The sequence below is a fragment of the Amphiprion ocellaris genome, chromosome 16 (genome assembly GCF_022539595.1).
Source record: "Amphiprion ocellaris isolate individual 3 ecotype Okinawa chromosome 16, ASM2253959v1, whole genome shotgun sequence".
Classification (NCBI taxonomy): Eukaryota; Metazoa; Chordata; class Actinopteri; family Pomacentridae; genus Amphiprion; species Amphiprion ocellaris.
Genome location: NC_072781.1, coordinates 25628676 through 25649685, shown reverse-complemented (window position 1 = coordinate 25649685; position 21010 = coordinate 25628676). Strand labels below are relative to the sequence as shown.

At 40.3% G+C, this 21010-nt stretch overlaps 1 protein-coding gene across 1 annotated transcript; it reads right to left on the bottom strand.

The window, feature by feature from the left end:
* Positions 1-657: 657 nt before the first annotated feature.
* Positions 658-20732, bottom strand: slc1a4 (solute carrier family 1 member 4). Its single transcript, XM_023279385.3, has 8 exons — positions 20098-20732; positions 14695-14737; positions 12860-12925; positions 6325-6491; positions 5871-6104; positions 4985-5179; positions 4757-4891; positions 658-4193 (listed from the first exon to the last, which is right to left on the bottom strand). Exons 1-8 carry the CDS (start codon positions 20610-20612, stop codon positions 3962-3964), a joined length of 1587 nt encoding a protein of 528 aa, XP_023135153.1. The 5' UTR covers positions 20613-20732; the 3' UTR covers positions 658-3961.
* Positions 20733-21010: the final 278 nt, after the last annotated feature.

Genomic DNA, 21010 nt, shown 5'->3' with positions numbered 1-21010 from the left:
TGACAGGACAGAGCTTAAATAGGTGGAGGTGAGGTGGAGAACAGGTGAATGGAGTGAACTGATTACTGCAGCTGAAACTCATAGTAATCAACAGGAAGCAGAATGCAGGCAGGTGAAGCAGGGGGAGCAGGAGGACAAGAGACAGGAAGAGAGAGAGAGAGAGAGACATGAGGAAGAGGTGACAGACAGAGGGAGCCAAAGAGACAGGTAAAAGTAGAAACAGATCAGGACCCAAGGGAGAAAGGAGGGAAAAGAGGAAGAAGGGGAAAAAAGGGCAGGGGCTGGAGCAGGATCATAACAAAAAGGTAGTAATCAAAATAAAGGATTTTTCATTGGGAGGACTGAGCTGCCAGATGCGGTAAAGTGTAAGTCAGAATCACACTGATCAACAGGCCTATCAACCCCTCACTAGCATAAAAATGTCAAAATGCATCATGAAAAGGATTACCCCGTACAATAGCTTTATCTTTTTCTGCGTTTGCCTCTACAGGGCAGTGTGGTCTCAGTTTGCAGGATTCTTTTTTCTCCTCTAAAGCAGACAAAGCTGCCTTTTTTTATTTAGGTGCAATCAGATAAAAATCCTGAGTTCACACAGACCTCCTGACTAACAATATCACCAAACAATGAAGCACAAAAACAGAAGTCTTCTCATTTGGGTTGCATGAAAAAATCAGCTTTATTGTTGACAGACAGCAGGACCAACAGCAAAGAGACAGTGTTAGACATCGACATGGCACAAGCAGGGGAGCAGCTTTTCTAAGGAACAAAAAAAAAAAAAAGCAGCCCAAATTAAAGTACTTCTAATAACAGGTTAACAGGAACACTAGCAGAAGAATTTATTTTTAAAAAACGTGTATTGTAATAAAAACTCTGACACTGCAGGAAAGTGTTAGGAGGAGAAAGTCCAAATAATACAAAAATAAAATGAATTACAATAAATTAATATCAAATATGTTTGTGTGTGTGTGTGCGTGCGTGCGTGCATGTGTGTGTGTGTGTGTGTGTGTGTGTGTGTGTGTGTGTGTGTGTGTGTGCCTCATTATATGTGATTATGTGATTGTACCATATACAGTATATTTAACAGACCTAGTCATAAACCTTAGGTAAACAGAGCAGTTAGAAAAGTCATCTGAGAAATATTTAATGAAACTGTTAAACATACTACTTTATTAAAGCAGACAGATTCCTAACTGCGATCGGCAGACAAGGCTGCACCACCCCATCATGATGAAACACAAGGGGACAATGACACGAATGAGCTCCTTTCACACACGGTAAAGATCTCCAACCTATTAGTGGTCTTGACTTTAAAACACAAAATAATATCACAAGAAAAAACAGCCTCATCACCAGCTGCTGGCCACAAATGTTAAATAACAGATCAAATAAATAGGAAATATTACTACTGATATGCCAGGTGTTCCAGCCAAACACAGGAAGGAAAGCGGTTATGCTCAGTTTAGCAATTTCGCATTAATGCCACTAGAGAGCAGCACAGGCTCATCCTGTCAGCCTGCAGCTAAACCATGGCTGACTTGGCAGTGTCCATCATGTCAAACCACACATGGCACTGTGTGGACACCAGCGGTAGCAGGTGCTTTTTCCTAGATCAAGGAAAAGCACTACTCAGTAATTTAGAGAACTATCTACACTTTACAAAAAATCTTTAAAAATGACCTGTGATAATGGCAATGATCCATGTTCCCTTTAAAATGATCTCATAACCACAATCATTGATCACACTGATGGAAAAAAAATATGCTTTGAGTGTGAGTCAGTGAGCTCATGATGACCAGTAAGTGAGAAAAACAAGATTCAGATGATGTGACAGAACTTTGGATGTACTGAAGGGTCACCTCTACTCTCACAAGCTATTTAGATATGAAGATAAATAAACTTCATATAACTTCCACTGTAGGTTCATGCCAAACCTCGGAGACACCAATGAAAACAATCACCCCGAAATCATTGGATGGATTCACAAAATAGTGACATTCAATATGATGTGAACTCATCATGCATTTTGGTCCAGTATTTGAGTGTAAACATTAGATTTTTGAGTGAATTTCCCATGGATTTGCTGTGATTTCTCAAACAAAACACTGTGAACTATTGACTTTATTTGCTGACATCTGTAAGTCAGATATCGCTTCTTTGATAAAAAGGGAGACTGGAGTGTTTTCATGATGTCAAGCAACTGTGTACAGTACTTGCAAGCTAATGTTAAATTAACTGTTATTACACACCGTAAGTGTGTTTTCAATAGTGTCAACAACTCATCCAGAAGCCTTGTGGTCACGTTGGAGGTCTTCAACTTCAGGGCGACACTATAGGGTTGCTCTTTAGCAGCTCCTACTTTGCAGTTTCTAGTTAGTTTAGTGCCTGTTTTTGACTGGGAACTAACCTTTGTACTATAAGTTAATGTTTTCACACCTTATTATACCTCATTACTTTGTTACAATTGCTATTGAACTAACACATCAAATTAGCTAGCCATGACTGTTGTCTAAACACCTGAACATTAGCTATGCACACATCATGTTAGCACAGCTTTAGCTGGCTAATTAGCTAGCAAGAAAACCCAAACCAAACTAGCTACTTTTAAGACAGACTTCTCAACAGCAACTAGTAATAACTATTTTAACCAGTAAAGAGAAGCATTAATTGAATGTTTTAAAGTAGAAGTTTTTAAAAAATGCTAAGAAATCTATCAAAAAAATTTCTCCAGATTCAAAAAGAGCTGATGCATTAATGCAGTTGTGGGAGCTAACTGGCATGGCAGGTGTACAGATGTTTTCTAAAATTACAGCAACAAGCTTTGAAAATGTTTGGGAACAGCCTGAAAACAGGAAGCTAATATTAGACATGTTTGTAGTTGGCTATTTTTTTCCATGGTATTGGTGATTTAGAGACCCATGGTTACGTAAATAACCCAATTCTGTGTTTACTCAAGGTTAAATAGTCAGGGGGTATAAGTTGTATCAGTGGGTTTTCCCAAGAGAACTTACTGTAATACTTATGTTGCAATGTCCAAATTGCTTTACCATATTGGGCCAACGGGTCCCTAATAAGTTACAAGAGAATGGTCCAGAAAATAGGCCAAATACTTAACCTGTGATTTGAAGAGTTAATGTTTGACATTATCTGTTGACAGTCAGCAAACACAAGTCTGCACATGCCTTCTAAACATCTCTCTGGATTACAGCAAACAACTGTTTGAAAATTTGGAACAAGTAGTTCACATATCAATCTAAGGTGACTTTGCAATAGATAATTTTTTTTTCCATCCAGATTTTCAAAGAAAGAACAGCAAATAGGCTTAACAAGTAAAACGTGAATACAAACTATCCTACCAGCTGACACGAAGTGATCCACTCCGTCATTAGGTTTTGACAGACACTGTCAAGCTTTTGTTAGACAATATGTTTGGCATGTTGTTAGTGTTCTACAGTTATGTTGGTCATGATATTTGCTGTCTGAAGATAAAAACAAAGAAATGCACATGATGATACTCTAATGTACAAACTTATGGCCATGAGTGTATCATACAGCACACGAGAAAAACTGAACTATGATATTTATAGGAATGTTTTAGGCCTATTTTAGTATGTTTCCAGCACTGCTTATGGCAAAATCCTTCAATGAAAATTTTTCAAAAATACCTAAAAATTTGACTTAAATAATTGAGGAAATATGATGAATATAAACAATTCTGAAGTTCATTAAAACCTAATTTGAGTTAAAATATTTTGATGGAAACATAACTGAAAAACAACAGCAGCACCAGGTGCACTGTGGACTGTCTCCGCTGTAGACAGACTGTACTTATGGCACAAGTGAAATCATCAGTGACCTTGTTTTTCTTTTTTCTTTTTTTTTTAAAGGACACAGAGTCACAATAGTGCCCCATCAGCAGCAATGTCAGAGATGTCAAAAGGTCAAGGAGCAAGAAAGTCTGAGTTCACAGGACAGACTCGATGGCTTCCGGCGTGGCTTCTAAGGCTTTGGTTTGGTGTGTGACGAGTGGCGATGTCTCCTCCTCTGCCTGGGCGTTGGCCACCGCCTCCACCCGGACCTCCGCCAGCTCCTCCTCCTGATGATGCCGCTTCTTCATCTCCTGCTGGTTGATGTGGTGGAGGATTCCTGCACCCAGAGCATCACCCTCCACATTCACAACCGTAGTGGTACGGTCCCTGTATGAGACAAGGTTCTTCTCAGTAAACGTGGCAAAATTATATTTTGTGACTATAATTAGTACTGACTGGAAGAGTTATCATCTTTCATGGGTCATCATTTGACGTCAACAGCCACTTCCACAGACTATCTTTCTTTTTCCTTAGCTATGTGTATTGACAGGCCTATTATTAAATACTACATATATAATCTGGAGTTAAATGTCCACTATTTCTTCATCAAAAATTTAAAGAATTCATCATCATCCTTATCCTTGCAAATTACAGCCTTACGTTTCGTCTTCAAACAAAAACCAGGAACATGACTACTTGCAGAAGCCCTGGAGTGATTTTTGAAAGTCAGGCCTTTTCAGCATGTGTGCCCTGACTCATGAAGTAGGACTGCTCTTTCAGATGTGACCCATTTCTGCTTGTTTACGTTTAACTTGCTGCTGCGTATGCGTGTTTTCTCTGATACCGCAAAGCGCTCTAAGAAAATACAGCAGAACATAAGCATTTCCTTCTCTATGGTGGTCCACAGGTTCAGGGCCTTATACGTCAGTGGCTTTCGAAGCTTTACTCACACAATCCAGTCAACAGCCAGCATGAGGGACAGGTCATTGGTCGGCAGGCCGATGGCCTCCAGGATGATGGCGATGGTGATGATGCCACCGGCAGGGATACCCGCAGCACCGACACTGGAGGCTGTGGCTGTCACCCTAGAAATAACAATAATGTAATAATTAATTAATTACATTCATGGATGAAAAATGTAGGTTTCTGTTATTATCTTTGACTGAAACTTAACTCACAGAATGGTGAAGATTTGTCCAGCATTCAGCTCAGCATTGTTGAGCTGAGCGATGAAAACTGCGGCAATGCACTGGAAAATGGCTGCTCCATCCATGTTAACTGTGGCCCCAATGGGTAGGATGAAGCGGCTGATGCGTTTGTCTATACCATTGTTCTCCTCCACGCACTTTATCATGGAGGGAAGAGTTGCTGAACTGGTGAGACAAACAGTGCTGTCTTTACTCTCCTTACTCCTTACTCTTTACTCTCAACCTTTACCCCTTTAGGCCCTTAAAATGTCCACATTGTCCTACCTGGATTAAGAAATTACAGCAAGATGCTAAGGTGCACGCTTGTAAATGCAAAACATGATTCAGAATGTTAGGATTAGCTGATCAGGACAGACCATTTTTCAAAAAGTTGAACCTATTACTTATCTATTTGGCTAAAACCTTACCAGTTTTGAGGCTAAAAATGTAATGTTTGTCTTGGGGATGTTGCTACAGTAAAGATTACTCTAGAGGGGTTTACCTTTTAATGAATGTGCTGAACAAAGTTATGGCAATTTGTGTGTTAGATTATATGACACCCTGCAGGCAAAGATAACATTGTGTCCGAGTGCGGCACATGATAGATGTATGTTTCATGGCAGTCTGCCAGAGTTTAGTCTTTTATGTGTGCAAACTGGGCAGATAGTGGAGCGAGAGGAAGTTCAGGTGGCAAGACTAAATCCAAGTAAACTGTGTGCATTACTACTGCTCTACAGTGTAGCTACTCCATGACAACTTTTCTTTTAATTCTGGATCTGATAGTTTAATCAATGTGACTTTTAACTGTCACAGATTTCTATCACTGGTGCAGACCGCTGTTATCAGTTCATCGGAGACATGTGATGTGACAGAATACCTGGAGCAGGTGGCGAAGGCTGTGGTGAAGGGTGTGATGAGGCCTGACAGGAAACTGAAGGGGTTCTTGCGTGTGAAGCCAAAGTAGATAAGAGGGAGGACAATGCCTCCATGGATGATGTGGCCCAGGATCGAAGCAAAGATGTATTTTCCCAGACTGGTGACCAGAAGAACCACATCTTCCATCTCCACAATCTTACTACCCACCAAGAACATGATGCCAATGGGGACATACCTGAGAGACAAAAGAGGTAAGCAATAACCAGGAAAGAAATGGTAGAAGGAAAGCTGTTGGAGGAAGGTGAGGACAGCATCCAATGGTTCTCACTGACAATAAGTGCCTGCTCAGTTCTGAGCATTAACATGTTGAAAAGCATCACAATAAATAACCAGTTTAAATTCAAATATAAAACCTTCATTAATAGGAACCTTTAAATGCATCCAGCTCCACTCACCACATGATCCAGGACACCAGCACCATAGTGGCCTCATTGAAAGCATTGAAGAAACGAATGAGTTCCTCTCCCTCTTCTCCCAGTTTCCGCAGCGCCACACCAAACACCATGGCAAATAATACCAGACCAAGAATGTTCATGCCATCTGTGTCTGTGCCAATAGGGACCTAAAACAGCCAGCACAGTCACACAGTGAGAGACTGAACATAGTGAAGAGACTGTGGGAAGGAGAGCTGTCAAAATCCTTCCAGTTAGTTCCAATAAAAACGGCGAAACCAGTCATGCAAATTGTTTGACAATTTCATCGTGACAATACAATCTACTTTCTTTTGTTTTTAGTTTAACATGGACATATCTCTCAAAATACCATCAAGCATCTGCAGAAGGAAAAACATTCTTTTCAAACGGTGTCGTTAGCAGCTAAGCTTGGCTACTTGGACAGAAGTTGATTGTGTGACAAAGATTTTACTCAATCGCTTTTCTAAAAATGTCTAATTTTTTTGTCTTATGAAAGCTTTCAAAACTAAGTTGACTTGACACATAAAAAGGCTAGGAATGATCCACATTTGGCTGTGTGAGGTTGTTCTTGGCCACAAAAGAATTTACTGTTTTCTTATTCTTATTTGTCAGCATGACAACATTGGAATGCTTTCCGCTGCCAAAACTTGCGAGCATTTTTAGTGCAATCCAAACCTTTGTGCATGTTCTGATTCCAAGAACCACTTCTGTCAAACTTCTTAAAGGGTAAGTACTTCTGAGCTTATCTTATAAACTGCTGCGTGAGTAGTACATCACAAATTTCAATGATAAATTCACCACATAAAACAAGAATTTCCCCTGGGTTACATAAAGTTCTATGTTATATTTTCTATAACAAACCCTATATTGTTGTGGTTCCTATATGCTCATAGAACTGCTAATTATCATAGTTTTGGCACACTTGGACTTAATGTTTCACAGTTGAAGCTGCTGGATCCTACAGCACAATGAAACAGAAAGGCTGAAAGGGCCAATTTAGGGGGGCATTCATGTCAATAGCTGTACCTTGCGCCTACGAAACAGATGGAGTTCCTATACAGGCTATAATAGGGGACAACGACTTGAGAAAACATTTTAGAGAAGGGACAAACCCATGGTTGGATGTATCATTGAAGATTTGGTTTGAATTAATTGTGAAAAATGACTTGAGAATACAAAGTAGACTATTAAGATGGATTGGGTTTGACTCCAAATTCATACCAAATAGAACAGATAAGAGTTTTAAAAAGTAGGACAGGGGACCTATGATACTCTGGGAGCTCTTAAGAAAGAAGGAGATTAAAAACCTTCAAGAGTTAAAAGACCAATATAGTCTAACGAATCTGGATCAATACAGGTACGTGCGATTAAGGCATTATTTAGAGCAAACAATAAGGGGAACCATTGGGGGGAAGGGGTTAGAACTCATTAAGATGTTTACTACAGCATATGGATCAAAACTGGGGAATAAATTGATTTCAAAATTATATAAGGGAGTGGAAGACTTAAAGGGAAATGACACGGTGTATATAAAAAAGAGGTGAAAGAGGGAGGCAAATATGGTCATATAATAATAAGAATAATAATACATTTTATTTGTATAGCACTTTTGAAAACACTCAAAGATGCTTTACATAAAAATCATCAAACATTAAAAATAAAACAAGTCATAAAATACATCATAAAAAAAATAAATTCATATCATATTATATCAGTGGATGAACGAGAAGAGACAAATGAACAGCAGTGGAGAAGAACTTGCTCCTTATCATGGAGAGAACACGGGTGGAGGAAAGTCATAAGACTCTTTAGAACACCAGCACAGACAAAGCATCATGACACAAAGTGTTGGAGATTATGTGGAGCTGATAAAGCGGACCATTTCCACATATTCTGGGGTTGTCCCTCCATTGGTAGCTACTGGCAGGAGCTTAAGAATTGTATGGATAAAATACTGAAGGTAGACCTTCCATGTACATTTGAGGTACTACATTTGGGGAAACTGGACACAAACTTTACTAGATTTGGGGACAAACATATTTATAGAATAATTCTGATTGCAAGCAAAAAAGCAATCACCAGAAAATGGATGAAGAATGAGGTACCTAAGGCTGAGGACTGGGTTGAGGTAATACACAATATATATGTGATGGAAAAACTGACTTTTTCTCTGAGACTGGAGGTGGATAGATTTAAAGGAATTTGGGAAAACTGGATAGAGTACATAAAATCAATTAGGTCTGATTTTATCTGAGATGTACATTGTGGGGAAAAAACCCTAGTTCATAGCTACAGAAGTTGGAATGTTTGTTCCTGTCTATTTTATTTGTTTATTTACTTTGTTTTACTATATTTGCTGCACTGGTAACATAGTAAAACTCTGTTAGTTTAACCAGGTAAAATGTATGGTGGAATGCAAAGAACCATGAAGTCCTGGGAAGAATTTCATTTGTGTACTTGGAAAAGAACGGTCATTCTTTCATTTGATTTAAAGTAGAAGAATGAGGAGGTCTTTACCTTTCTTTTGTTTTTTATTCATTTATATTTTCTTCTGTTTTTTGAATGTCATGTTTAATTTAAAGATATTGCATTTGGAGAAGAGAAGGGGAGAAAAAAGAAAAGAACTCAGCCATTATGTACCAGCTGTATGGTAGAATGTATTTTATAATGTTCAATAAAAAGAAAATTAAAGGCATCATTAATCTTGTTCAGAATTAGTTCCTGGTTTGAACATGTATGACTGAATTAGAGAGAGTCGTTAGTGAGCTGGTGTGCTCGAGCTGCATGGAGTGACAAGCCATTTTTTGGCAGGAAGGGATTATTTTGATTGAAAAAAACAACTTCTAAATATATAACTTTGACACATAGAGATCAGTTTTTGCGGGTTTAATCAATGACCAGAGAGGGACTTTAGACAGGACAAGTTTTCTTAGGTCATGAAACACTTTCACACAATAGCAGTTGCTCACTGATGGTCACACAGTGTAAACTTTGACTTGTGTACCCTGTCATTATGGAAAGGTAAGCTTGTTGAACAATAGAGCTGATACAGTCTGCGGTAGTTTATACGACACCTCTTTCTTCAGAGTGTGCGTGTGTGGGTGCGTAGGCCTGTAGAGTTGAAGAATTCAATGAACTGGATGATGGATAACGAATAAGGACAAGGACAAATCCTGAGCTCAATCCCCTCCCATTGTACTGAGCTCTCCCACAGCTCCACCAGCTTCACCCCCTGGCACTGGAGGGACTTTCCACCATGACCCATGATAGACAAATACCATGGACAGATGCCAAGTTCAGATCCCCCCAACCGTTCCCCCATACTGGGTCAATGGGGCCAAGCTGTGGCCACTGGGGCAAAGTAGAGGGACTTAAAAGATTGTTCAAATTATGTTAAAAATCTTGCAAATCATATTATTCACTTTTTTGTGTGTCATAAAAGTTCTTAAGAATCTCAGCATTTTTTTAATATCCTTCAGTACAAACTGTATAGCAACCATCTGAGTGCAATGCCTTGGATGAGCTAACAGGATGCTGCTGTGGTACAAGCCTAAAAAGACTTTTGTACTACTATGCTGCATGCTTTTGTTCAACAGTCTCTGTGCTCCCAACCATCTGTTACTCTGCTTCCGATCTTCTGTCTCTCCAGCTGACAAGGGAACAAATTCATCATAAATTTGTGTATGATGCAACATCACGACGTGGAAGAGGACCAGCAGTAATCTGGAAGCCTGCTGCTTGTTCCCGGTATAGAGCGACACATTGTTTTCCTCACAGGCTCAGTGGATATGCATGTGCTGTGTCAATATGACCTGTATCACTGTGGCTAGCACTTTGACTTACTCATTTGAACACAAAAAAGAACAGTATTTGTTTTGGCTGTACTTCTGACCTCCGTTGCTGAACTACAGACCACTGTCACTTATTGTTAAACCCAACACCCCAACATAACTGTAATTGTAATTATTACAAATTTTCATGTTTTGGGACAGTTACTGGAGAGAGACTTCCCCACAGGAAGTCACAGATAGAATGTTAGAGCAAGTGTTTCCATACAGTCAATGGCTAGTCGGTCTCTAAGATTACTGAAGCAGCTTTACAAACATGTATTCTAAAGACTTCAGTATGCTTCAAAAGTGGACTGCACAGTGATTCGGTGGTTAGCACTGTTGCCTTACAGCTAGAACATCTCTGGTTCACGTCCTGGACCTGGGACTGGGATCTTTCTGCATGGAGTTTCCATGTTCTCCCTGTGCATGCATGGATTTTCTCCAGGTACTCCAGCTTCCTCCCACAGTCCAAAAACATGCTGAGGTTAATTGATGATTCTAAATTGTCTGTACGTGTGAATGTGAGTGTGATTGTTTGTCTCTATGTGTAGCCCTGTGATAGACTGCTGACCTGCCCAGGGTGTCCCCTGCCTTCACCTTAAGTCAGCTGGGGTAGATTCCAGCCTCCCCACGACCCTAATGAGGATTAAGCGGTGTATAGATAATGGATGGACGCTTCAAAAGTTGTTCAATCACGTCTGAAGGCAAAAGTTGGTATCTGTTCACCAAAATTAAAAACAGTAAAGATAAGATGACATCCAGGCCATCAAAGCCCCACAAACTGAGCAGCAGAGAGGTGTGGATTGATACCCTCCAACAATCTCCAATCTCCACACTGAAATTCATTTGAAGTATACTTTTACACCTTAAGAGCCAAATGATCCTGTTTCTACTGTGTTCCAGCTGTGAATCCAGAAAAAAACTTATAACACCACAAAGTTGAAACGCTGCATGATCAAAACATTCATATGGATGGTACCACATAAAAAAATGGAAGATGATGAAGTCGTTGTGAGGCTAATTGCTGTTGCATGTAAAGAAGCGCAGCACCTGGCTAAACCCCTTAACAGGATTTGGAAAGTGGAACAGTACTGATAGAGCAGAAGGTAAAAAGATGCTGGGCTATCCAGATCTAGTGGGCATCTTATAAAGTTACAGTCAGTAGAAGTACGTTACAGTCTATGCAGTATATAATTCAGTTTTGTGTTGTGCTGGACAGTGTTGCACGGAAAAGCTGCCAGGTTAAGGATACTGATTTTATTTCACTAATTCAAACTTGCTGAGGCATCATATTAGTTTTGAATTTTGGAATTTTTGCACAGACGATGCCTGTGGCTTTTATATCCCATTTTTACAGTGTAACTACACTGTGACGGGACTCTTTAAGGTAAAGTAAGCAGAGGAGAAATAATTACAGCACCCAGGATGTGTTTCAATACACGGTGCATGGCATGTAAGTATTGTGCTAAGATAACTGTATTGAAAGCCTAATATGCTTTTTGGTACTAAACGTTAAACGCAAACAAAAGTGTGTTTGAGCTCTGCAGACTACATGAGATGTCATCTAACAGTATTTGTTTTTCACGTGTTTGCATTTGTCTACAGCAGCAGAGTGGATAAAAGCCTGTATCAAAGAGCGGCTTATCTTTTCTTTTTGAAAGGCCTATTGATCTATTTAACATCAGATTGTGCCATCATGAAATTCTAACAGTTTTTTAAAGTTACTGTAAATGTTGTTCTTTAAGGTCTAAGTTCATGTCATAAATAATTTTGTACGGTTATAATTTAATGTAATAAATAGTATTTCATGGGATATAATTTAACAAATTGAATAAGTTAATAAATAATTCATGGAATAGTACAATAATTTAAAAACAGTAAAACCAGTTAAGTTTCTATGGAGAAACTAAGGTTGCATGTTTTTGGTTCCGGTGGTGGACAGCATAGACGGGAGAACAGTTTGCCTCCTGGACTGGCTTGGACATGTTTGAGAGACTTTTCATGGACTTTAAAGGACTTTAAGACGGAAACTCTTTCATGACAGGCAGTGCAACGAGGTATCGTTTATTTGTGTATATTTTTCTTTCACGTCTGAACAGTTATTGTTATTGTAAATTCTGTTCTTAAAATACTCCTATGGTTCATGCACATTGCAGGTCTCCCGGTGTGAGCCTGGCGTATCTTTAAGGATGAAGTCGCCCCAAAGGTTGTTAAGAATAAACGGCTGCTTTAACCCTTTGATGCACAGTGTGGGTCAGGAGATGCCCATTTTCCATTGGGTTTGGGTCACTTTTTTATCCATGTTGTGTATCACAGGGTTAAAAGAGCTGCCTGCGTCTGTGGTCATAAGGGAGTTACAGTTACTGGCACTAGTACTTACACATCAACTGGTACTAGTAATGGTGAATACATAAAACAAAGCTTACTGTGCTTGAAATATCAGCATTTCCCCATCAACCTTGAACCCACTGTCCCAAAACCAAGTTTTCCATTAGTCTCACAAAGAGTGCTTACTCAGTGAGTTTGGACCCATGGGTGACTCACATATTCCCAAAGCACATAAAGCAAACATGTGCTCCAGGGATGGACAGGAGCTTAACCTCCAGTATTCAATTTAACTGAGACAACTGTTTAACTTTTGTAAATACAGTACATGCTTGCATCCATGGGATGCTACCCTTTCTTACCTTTTGGTAGAGGATGGTCCCATTAGTGTCGTTTCCTACAGCGACCATCTTATAGTCAGTGGCATACTGCAAAATAAAGGAAAAAAAACACATTTACTAATTCAGCTTTGTTTAGTCCATTCTACTACTGAAACAGTGGCTACAGTGTCAACATGCAAATATTTGAAAGTGTGTAAGCTGTATCCTGATATGTTTCATTTTAAGTCTCTGTTTATGTAAAGTGGAAGTAAATTAGTGTATTTATATGCATACTAGTGCACCAACACAAGGGATTTGTGACATATAAACATATTATCTAGGTTTGTCTCACTTACTGCCCATGTACGTATACAACTCGCAGTAGCAGTATACAGGGACAAGGTGATGAATGATGATATGATGCTGTTGCTCTTGTTTTACTTGTAATCAAAAGGAAAAATCAGTCTAGCATAGTGCAGCAGTGACTTGTTGACAAGAAGCCAAGCTGGGTACAAGTGAGATAAGTGACTTAGCAGAGACCAATAAAACCCTCACTGATGCTGACAGAAGCCTGGACATGTTCAAATAATGTCAAAAGAGAGCTGAATAAACCAGGTTTCTTTCTGTTTCATGTAAGGATCTTATCCTAACTATGGATAAAGATGCCAGAATTGAATGTCTGTTTACATGGGAAGCTACTAGAAGAAATGAGTTATATTTTGAATACAGTCGTTTACTTTTTTGACAGGAGTTACATGAGACGATTATGATTATTGTCGTGTATAACTGAATCTTATTGAGCACAGAGTTATAGCATTTAGCTTAGCATGAACACTAGAAGCAAGCTGGGCACTGTGCATTAAAGTCCAACCATCTTTTCAGTAACCAGCACTGCAACAAAGCTCTCTTTCTCTGCACTTCTTCTAAATAGCCCAATAGGACAAAGGTTTCCAACATCTACACAGACCTATAGGCCTTATATAAGGCTTGATTCTGAAATGTTATTTGACATGCAGAGCTGTACAGTGCATGATTCATGTCTCAAAGCTAAAATGTCAGCTATCCCCATGATCTAAATCTCACACTTCGTTTGTTTAAATGTCTGTTTAAACATCTAGCTGCCTGTCATTTTGTGTAAACCTCTCCTCTCCTCTGCTTTCTTGGTTTAATCCACAGTTGGACCCATTCCACAGGGGCTCTACCACAGTATAGACTGAGTCGGGGGTGACTGGTGGGGTATATTAAACTCTGTGACCCAACCACACTTTGAAGCTCCACTACTCTCTCTGGGAGAAGTAACTGACTTGTTTGTGAGTGTATAATTTACAGGCCTGCTTTCAGTAAAGTTTAAGGCCACTGGTTCGATTATGTGAGTGCGTGACTTAAGTGTGTGTACGTGCTTTCCTTTGTGTGTGCATAGCCATTTTGTATCACTGCATCCCCAAATATTGAACTTTCCTGGTTCCTATTTTAGCTTAAACAGACAGCGATCATAATTCTAGGAAGTGGAGCGGGTCATGTTCAGGAGTAGCGAGGCGAGGTGGGTTGCTAGGCTGGCTGGAATGGAATGGTCTCGCCATGGTAACGGCTGGTAAGGGACAAGGAAAAGAGGCGTTCGGGTGCGCGGGGGAGAGCAGTGGTCTCCGTTTTGGACGTCTCCTCGTTAAGAGGCATTATGAGGCTCTCAGTGCTGCAGTCAGAATTTACAGCTGCTGTAAATGAACGTAGAGTGGCATCCGCGTGGTGGGTGAAATAAATTCTGATGAGCGAACTAAATGAGGAACATGTGCTGAGGTAAAACAGACACAAAGCGGGGAGGTTGATTAAAGAAATGAAATGAAGACAATGTAGGGTGGTGGGGAGGCACTGGCACTCACAGAACGGAAAGCAGCAGCCACCAAGTTTGCCGGAAATAAATTCCTGTGGAAAGAAGAGGAAAACAAGTTAGAGCCACAGAAAATTAAAACCATCTGACTGCTGTTTCTCTGGTGTGAACTATTGTAATGGACACAATTTGTTTATAAAAAAAAAAAAAAAAGTCAAACATTTGCATCAGAACTGAGCAAATCTTTCAAAATCACTTGACCATATCATCTTAACTAATCTAAACAGTAAATTGTTCACTGAATTGGTTTGTCATCAAACACTCACTGCACTTTGGCTCCTTTCCCAGGACCCTCCATAAACTCCACTGGGTCCTAAATTCCCTGACAGAGCAGTTGTTGAGACACTGATCTACTGTCGACTTCATGTTTTATTGAAACAAATCAGCAAGCTCTTTGCTGGGATTAGCCATTAACCCTGAGGATTTCATTGTGTTCATTTATGCTTCAGCTTACCTTTAGTTGATCCATAAAAGTATTTACTAGCGCTGGTGAAGCTTATCGCTAAGCTCACAATAAGACTGTAAGACAACATAGATGATACTCATCTATGTTTTTTTTTAACAACTCAGAAATACAAAATTACACCCATGACACGAAAACAGTGTTGGCAGGGTGTGAGGATACAACTACCAGACCAGACCGTGTATTCCCAAAGGTCAGGGTTAATAAACGGTGAAGATCAGCAAAGTAGGCTACATGAATGAAACATTCATCTGGACCCCTGTTGCTTGCAGACACCAAAACATTCCTGCATGCTGCAGCACTCTTTAATTTCATGAGCCAACCTTTAGGTAATAAGTCCTCACCTGTCCGTGTGTGTTCTTGTACTTACGGAATGTAATTTCTCTTTAAGCCCTAGGCTATTTTTTGAAACTTCTACCAAAATCGCATCCCTAGTTTTAGTCACTAACAGCTGCAAAACTGAGGGCAAATTGAACAGCATTGGTCTCTGTGGATAAGCAATCAGGAGATTTTTAAAATACCGTAAAGCTCCTGGACCTTATGCATTTTATCACCAGGACAGAAAATGATTTGGCAACCTTCAAAATAAAAAGAGTGCTGATTGTACTACTACAACAGATATGGCCTGATCTCAGGACAGGAACCTCGACAGTGGAAGAGGTTCATTATTATCAATAAAACATGTACAAACAGCCATTCCCATGCATGTGATATACAACACTTAGTTAGTCAAGTGATGGCCTACAGCCAGAGTGAACACTCCAAAGTTATAAACAACTAGTTTATAACTTTTGGACTGGAAAGCGTCCAGCTGACTGTTTTACCTCATTTCAACTACATGAACTACAATCAGGGCGCAACATTTACTTATGCAATTTTGCTATAACAACAAACAGATGCGACTGAAACAAACTCAAGGCAGTAGATTCAGTCTACAAATTTAGACAAACGTTATTTTAACACATCAGTTTATTTGCAAGTAAACCAACGTGGACCAACATGGTGAACCAAACAACCAGCAACCATGCTGCTAACAAAGCAATTATTATTTTGTCAAGTCTTTATTTTGGTAAAAAATTTTGTCTCATGTCACCTTTGTCTTGTTTGATTTTGCGCTTTTGCTGTTTGTGTTTACTCATCACTTGTATAATTTGCATTTATCCACAGCATCACAGACCACAGCAATACCAGCAGATGTCAATGCATATGGAACAGCAGGTATCAGATAAATGCAAATACTGACTACTAATGGACATAGTACAATCCACAGTTAATATTCAACACCAGTATTTTGCACCTACATAAAATTCTGAAGTAAATATCAATTCTGATGGGGAAAAAAGATGTTTTGTTCTGTATTCACAACAGCCACAATAATGAAGAGGATGGTAATATCCAGGTTTATCAGGTTTTCATCTTCACTCGGTTTGCTTCATCATGCATTTTGTCTCTAGTATAAATCCACAATCAAAACATTTTCCTTATCAGAGTGTCTGTATAGGCACCATGCTGAGTTTATTTTCACTACTGTAAGATAATCATACAGGGATTACTGGAAGCCTGCAGGCCTTTTCCATGTATTAGTGTGTTTGTGGTAACTTTATCCTCTAGGGTCACACTGTATTGTGCAAAGAAATACAGACTTTGCTCACATTTATTCCCATGGCCAGACCACAGCCAAGCAATTCAGATCATAACCTCATGACCCCTGTCAACTTTGCCTTCAGTCCAAAGCCAAACGCTGCTTCAGCTGTTTAATATGTCAGCTCCACTGGACACACTAGCAGGTAGCCACTACATCTTCACTTAGTCATTTCTTTTTCCTCCTAATGATACGAACAAATGTAATTATTTAGTTAAATTCCTGCAGTCACACAAGGCTTCTTAAACTTCTTTTCCCTCCATAAAGGCAGTTGAGTTTCTTCCTATCACATGACTGAGGCAATGGTCTGGATTAACCCTGGGAAACCAGAGCAGAGAGCTGGCATGCCTGTCGCATAGACCCTCCTCGAGTCCCACTGCCTGCTCTCTGTGGACAGATTTTTAATACTCTGTTACATAACAGCTTGACTTCCTAATTAGTAAAAGCCAAAAATCATGCATGATTATTTTAATTCAAGACAGCAGAAATAAGGGTCATTCAGCTACTGTCATGTGGTCTGAAGTGGTTCTGTCTATTTGCTGGCTCTTAACCCTTTTCAGTTGCACTTGGGGCTATAGTTTGCAAGTTCTCTCTTCCAGTTGGACGTTAATTTTCAAAATAATATTCACTGTACACATACAAATACAACAGCTTTAGTGTTGCCTTCACTGATCAAACTTATGATAATTAAAGAGACCCATCTCTGCCTGTGTCTATTAACATAACTCCAGACGGTAAGATGAACGGGACTTTGAACGTCTCCAGACAGCAACTGACATTTCCATCAATCCAGCGTGCTGTTAGCACACTGAAAACATTAACAAAACTCTTCTCCTGCTGGAGACCTGACAGCAACAGGCCTTGTCTTTTTCTGCTTCTCATGTGTGAGTGATACTCTGAGCTGCTCTGACATGTAATCAGAGTGTGATAGACAGAGAAATTATCCCCTAATGGAACAGAGGAGATAGTTATTAAGACAGTATTTAACTTGAACATTGAACATGTCATAAAATCAAAGGTTCTGCCAAAGGTCAACACTTTAATGCCTTGACTGGTATAAATGTCCACTTATTGCTTGTATAGTCTATCTGAATAGAAATTGTTTAATTTCAGACAACTAAAACTGTCACCGTCAGTCCAAATGTATAAGCTAAGAATTATAAACACACAAAAAAAACTGTCTCCATCAGAACTTTCTTTCAAATCCTGTCCTGGTCTGAACCTTCTTGGGGTTTAGAGCAGCTGGTCACCACTACAGCCTATAAAGCTTGGCTCTGAAGAGTCTGTCTGAGAAATAAAAGCAGTGTCCACCTGTGATTGTGATAACGGAGAAGTGCTGACTGCAGCAGACAGCGTTCAGTTTGTTCTGCACTGTGCTGCAGGCGTTTATCCCTCCACCTCTTTGCCTTCCTCAGAATACACTCAACTCTTTCAACAGCTGTGAGCTTTCCCTCACACTGTGGGAATTTATTCTTAGGGCCACTGCTGGCCAGTAGGCATGCCGGTATTTATAGACTGCAGCTATCGATAGAGCTTTCATAAACAACTGTCAACTCAAAAAAGCCTTTTTGGCTTTAGTGAGCAAAATTGTACCACAAAACCTCCACCTACATAGTAAAGAGTTTTCTAGATAGACAATGACTATTTGCCAGTTTAGAGCCAGAGATTAGTACATTTTGCACTTGTGCTTACTGACTCCTTAGAGTGCCGTCAGGGATCCACTGATGTGTACTATGACATAGTGAGCACGGTGTATAACTTATTTGGACATGGGTGTGTGGGTAACATTTGCTTTAACAAAAAGGCATTAATGGGGTTTGACATTTCATTTACCCTGCTTCTACAATGCTGCAAAATACTTTGAACACTGTTAACATTTTTTTTTTTTTAAAAACTGGAAACCAAACTATGAAAAACAGACATAATCCCAAATCTTTTTGGTGCAAAATCAGCCAGATCTTGACATGCCTCTGCAAAGGTCCACTACGCAAGTCTACCTTTCCCTTTCCCACGCAAAGCACAAAGCAAGAAGAAAGACATAACTACTGTAAGTGGCGCTTGATCATTGCCTTTCACTGCATGCTGAGCTCAGTGGTCAAAGAAGCATTCAGAGCTCTAGTCTGTTAAGAGTGCTGCTCTCAGAGACTTACTAACTCAAAAGCACAGAAAAGAAAAATGTAATTAAAGTATTCATTATGTGGATGTGTTGTAGTATTACAGATTGCATCTATTGATTAGTTTGAGGCATTAAGCAGCACTTTTCTGTTGCAGTTGGTGAAAGTGGAGCTACTTTTAATTACTTCATTCACATTTGCATAATTAACACTTTAACTAAGCATAACGTTTTGTTTGATTGTGATGTGTTTTGCATGTAATATCTTAATAGTTTGCCAATTAAGTGCAGTGTGGCTTAAGCTAAAGTATTTGTGGTATAGCAAAAGTGTCAAGTAGAATAACATGGAAGTTTTACTCAAAAAAAGTGGGAGTACTTCAAGACTGTACTGAAGTGAATGCACTGAATAATGCAAGTAGCTTTAAGTTTAAACAAAGGCAATTCAGTGCATAATTAATACTGACATAAGTCTATAACAACAGTGTCTGACCCATGCAAAAATAACTACTTAGTTATTTTATAAACTTGCTGAAACAAGCAGTAACTTCTTGTATTGAGGACATGTGCAATGCAGTGTGTCCAATGCCAATTTTAATTGCAGATCAAAGCAGTTTTAGGAGTTACACAACACTTGAGGTTAATTTCTAAATAAATATAACTTAAGAACTGGCTTCCACAGCACCATGGTTGTGTATAAATAGTCTACTGAAGAGGGTATGTTACATTGTCTATGGTACACCTTACCTAAACAAACAGTGGTGTTGACAGATAGAGTGCAGGATACACTGACCTGCTCTACAGGGTCAGTCAGACTGTTGAAATAGCTCATTATGACATTGATTTTAGTCCACAAACTTTGGCTTCTCTTTAATTCTCCTGCAGAGACAGTGACACCAGTACAGAACTACTGCCGCTGCATTCATTTCCATACAGACCCAGTGTCTGATGGTAACAGAGGATACCTTGGGTGCTTCAGTCAGGACATGCTGAGTGTGTGCACGCATGCTTTGGATGACTTCGCGCGTCGAGGCGCTCATGTGTGTAACTAACCAGTGTTCTCAGTGCCTGAGGCGCACCGTGGCACAACTCCACTTAGAGCTACTACAAAACGAACCAAACTGCTCCTTCTGGCTATCATGCATCCCAGAACAGAATGTTAAGAAAGATGAATGAGTACCTGGCCAGATCTAAGAAGGAGTCTGTGGTCTCCTTGTTGCTGCTGACGCTCTCCAGTCCCAGGTTGTTGGTGTTCAGGGCTCCTGCGCCCACTCCGGGTTTGATGATGAAGGCCAGAGTCACCCCAATCCCTGAGGCGATCAACGTGGTAACCAGAAAGTAGGCGACAGCGATGCCCCCCAGCTTTCCCAGGGAGCGGGTGTCCAGGCTGGCGGCGCCCGATATGAGGCTGCAGACGACCAGGGGCAGGATGATCATCTTCAGCATCCGGAGGAGCATCTCTCCGGGGAAGGCGAAGTAGGTCATCTGCGCCTTGGTCAGACTCATGTTACGGACCATCATCCCGAGCCCGACGCCCACCAGCACGCCGGAGACCGTCATGATCACCAGCAGGTTCTTCCTCAGAAACTCTAGCAGCTTCTCTCTGAAGCTCTTCTGCGCGCTTTTCTCCACGATCCGGTCGGTGGACGCAGAGCCGGCCATGGCGTGGCCGTTGATCTCGCTCTTTTTCTCCATCTTTTTTTCCTCTTTAGAGCAAAAGCCGAGTCCTGTTGCAGGCAGCGTGGGTCGGATGCTCACTCACACACGTTTGGCGCACGCACTCTGGCGTGTGAAGGCTGGTCTGGGGTAAAAGCGGAGCGCAGAGCGCGAGGAGAGCCAATAGAGAGGGAGCGACGACACAAAAAGCCAGTGGAACATGCGCACAAAAGCCGGCACTTCATACTAAGAGCAAATGATGCAAGAGCAGGGGAGATTGCCAGGGTCTCTGGCAGTGTGGCACATTTTCCTGGGCTGAATGAGAAGCAGATGATTTTTACGATTAAAACAACAAGCGAAAATAAAAAAATAAAAAAAACAGCCGTCTCAGATGCAGTATGATCTTCTTTCATTCTCCTCTCTAACACACACACGAT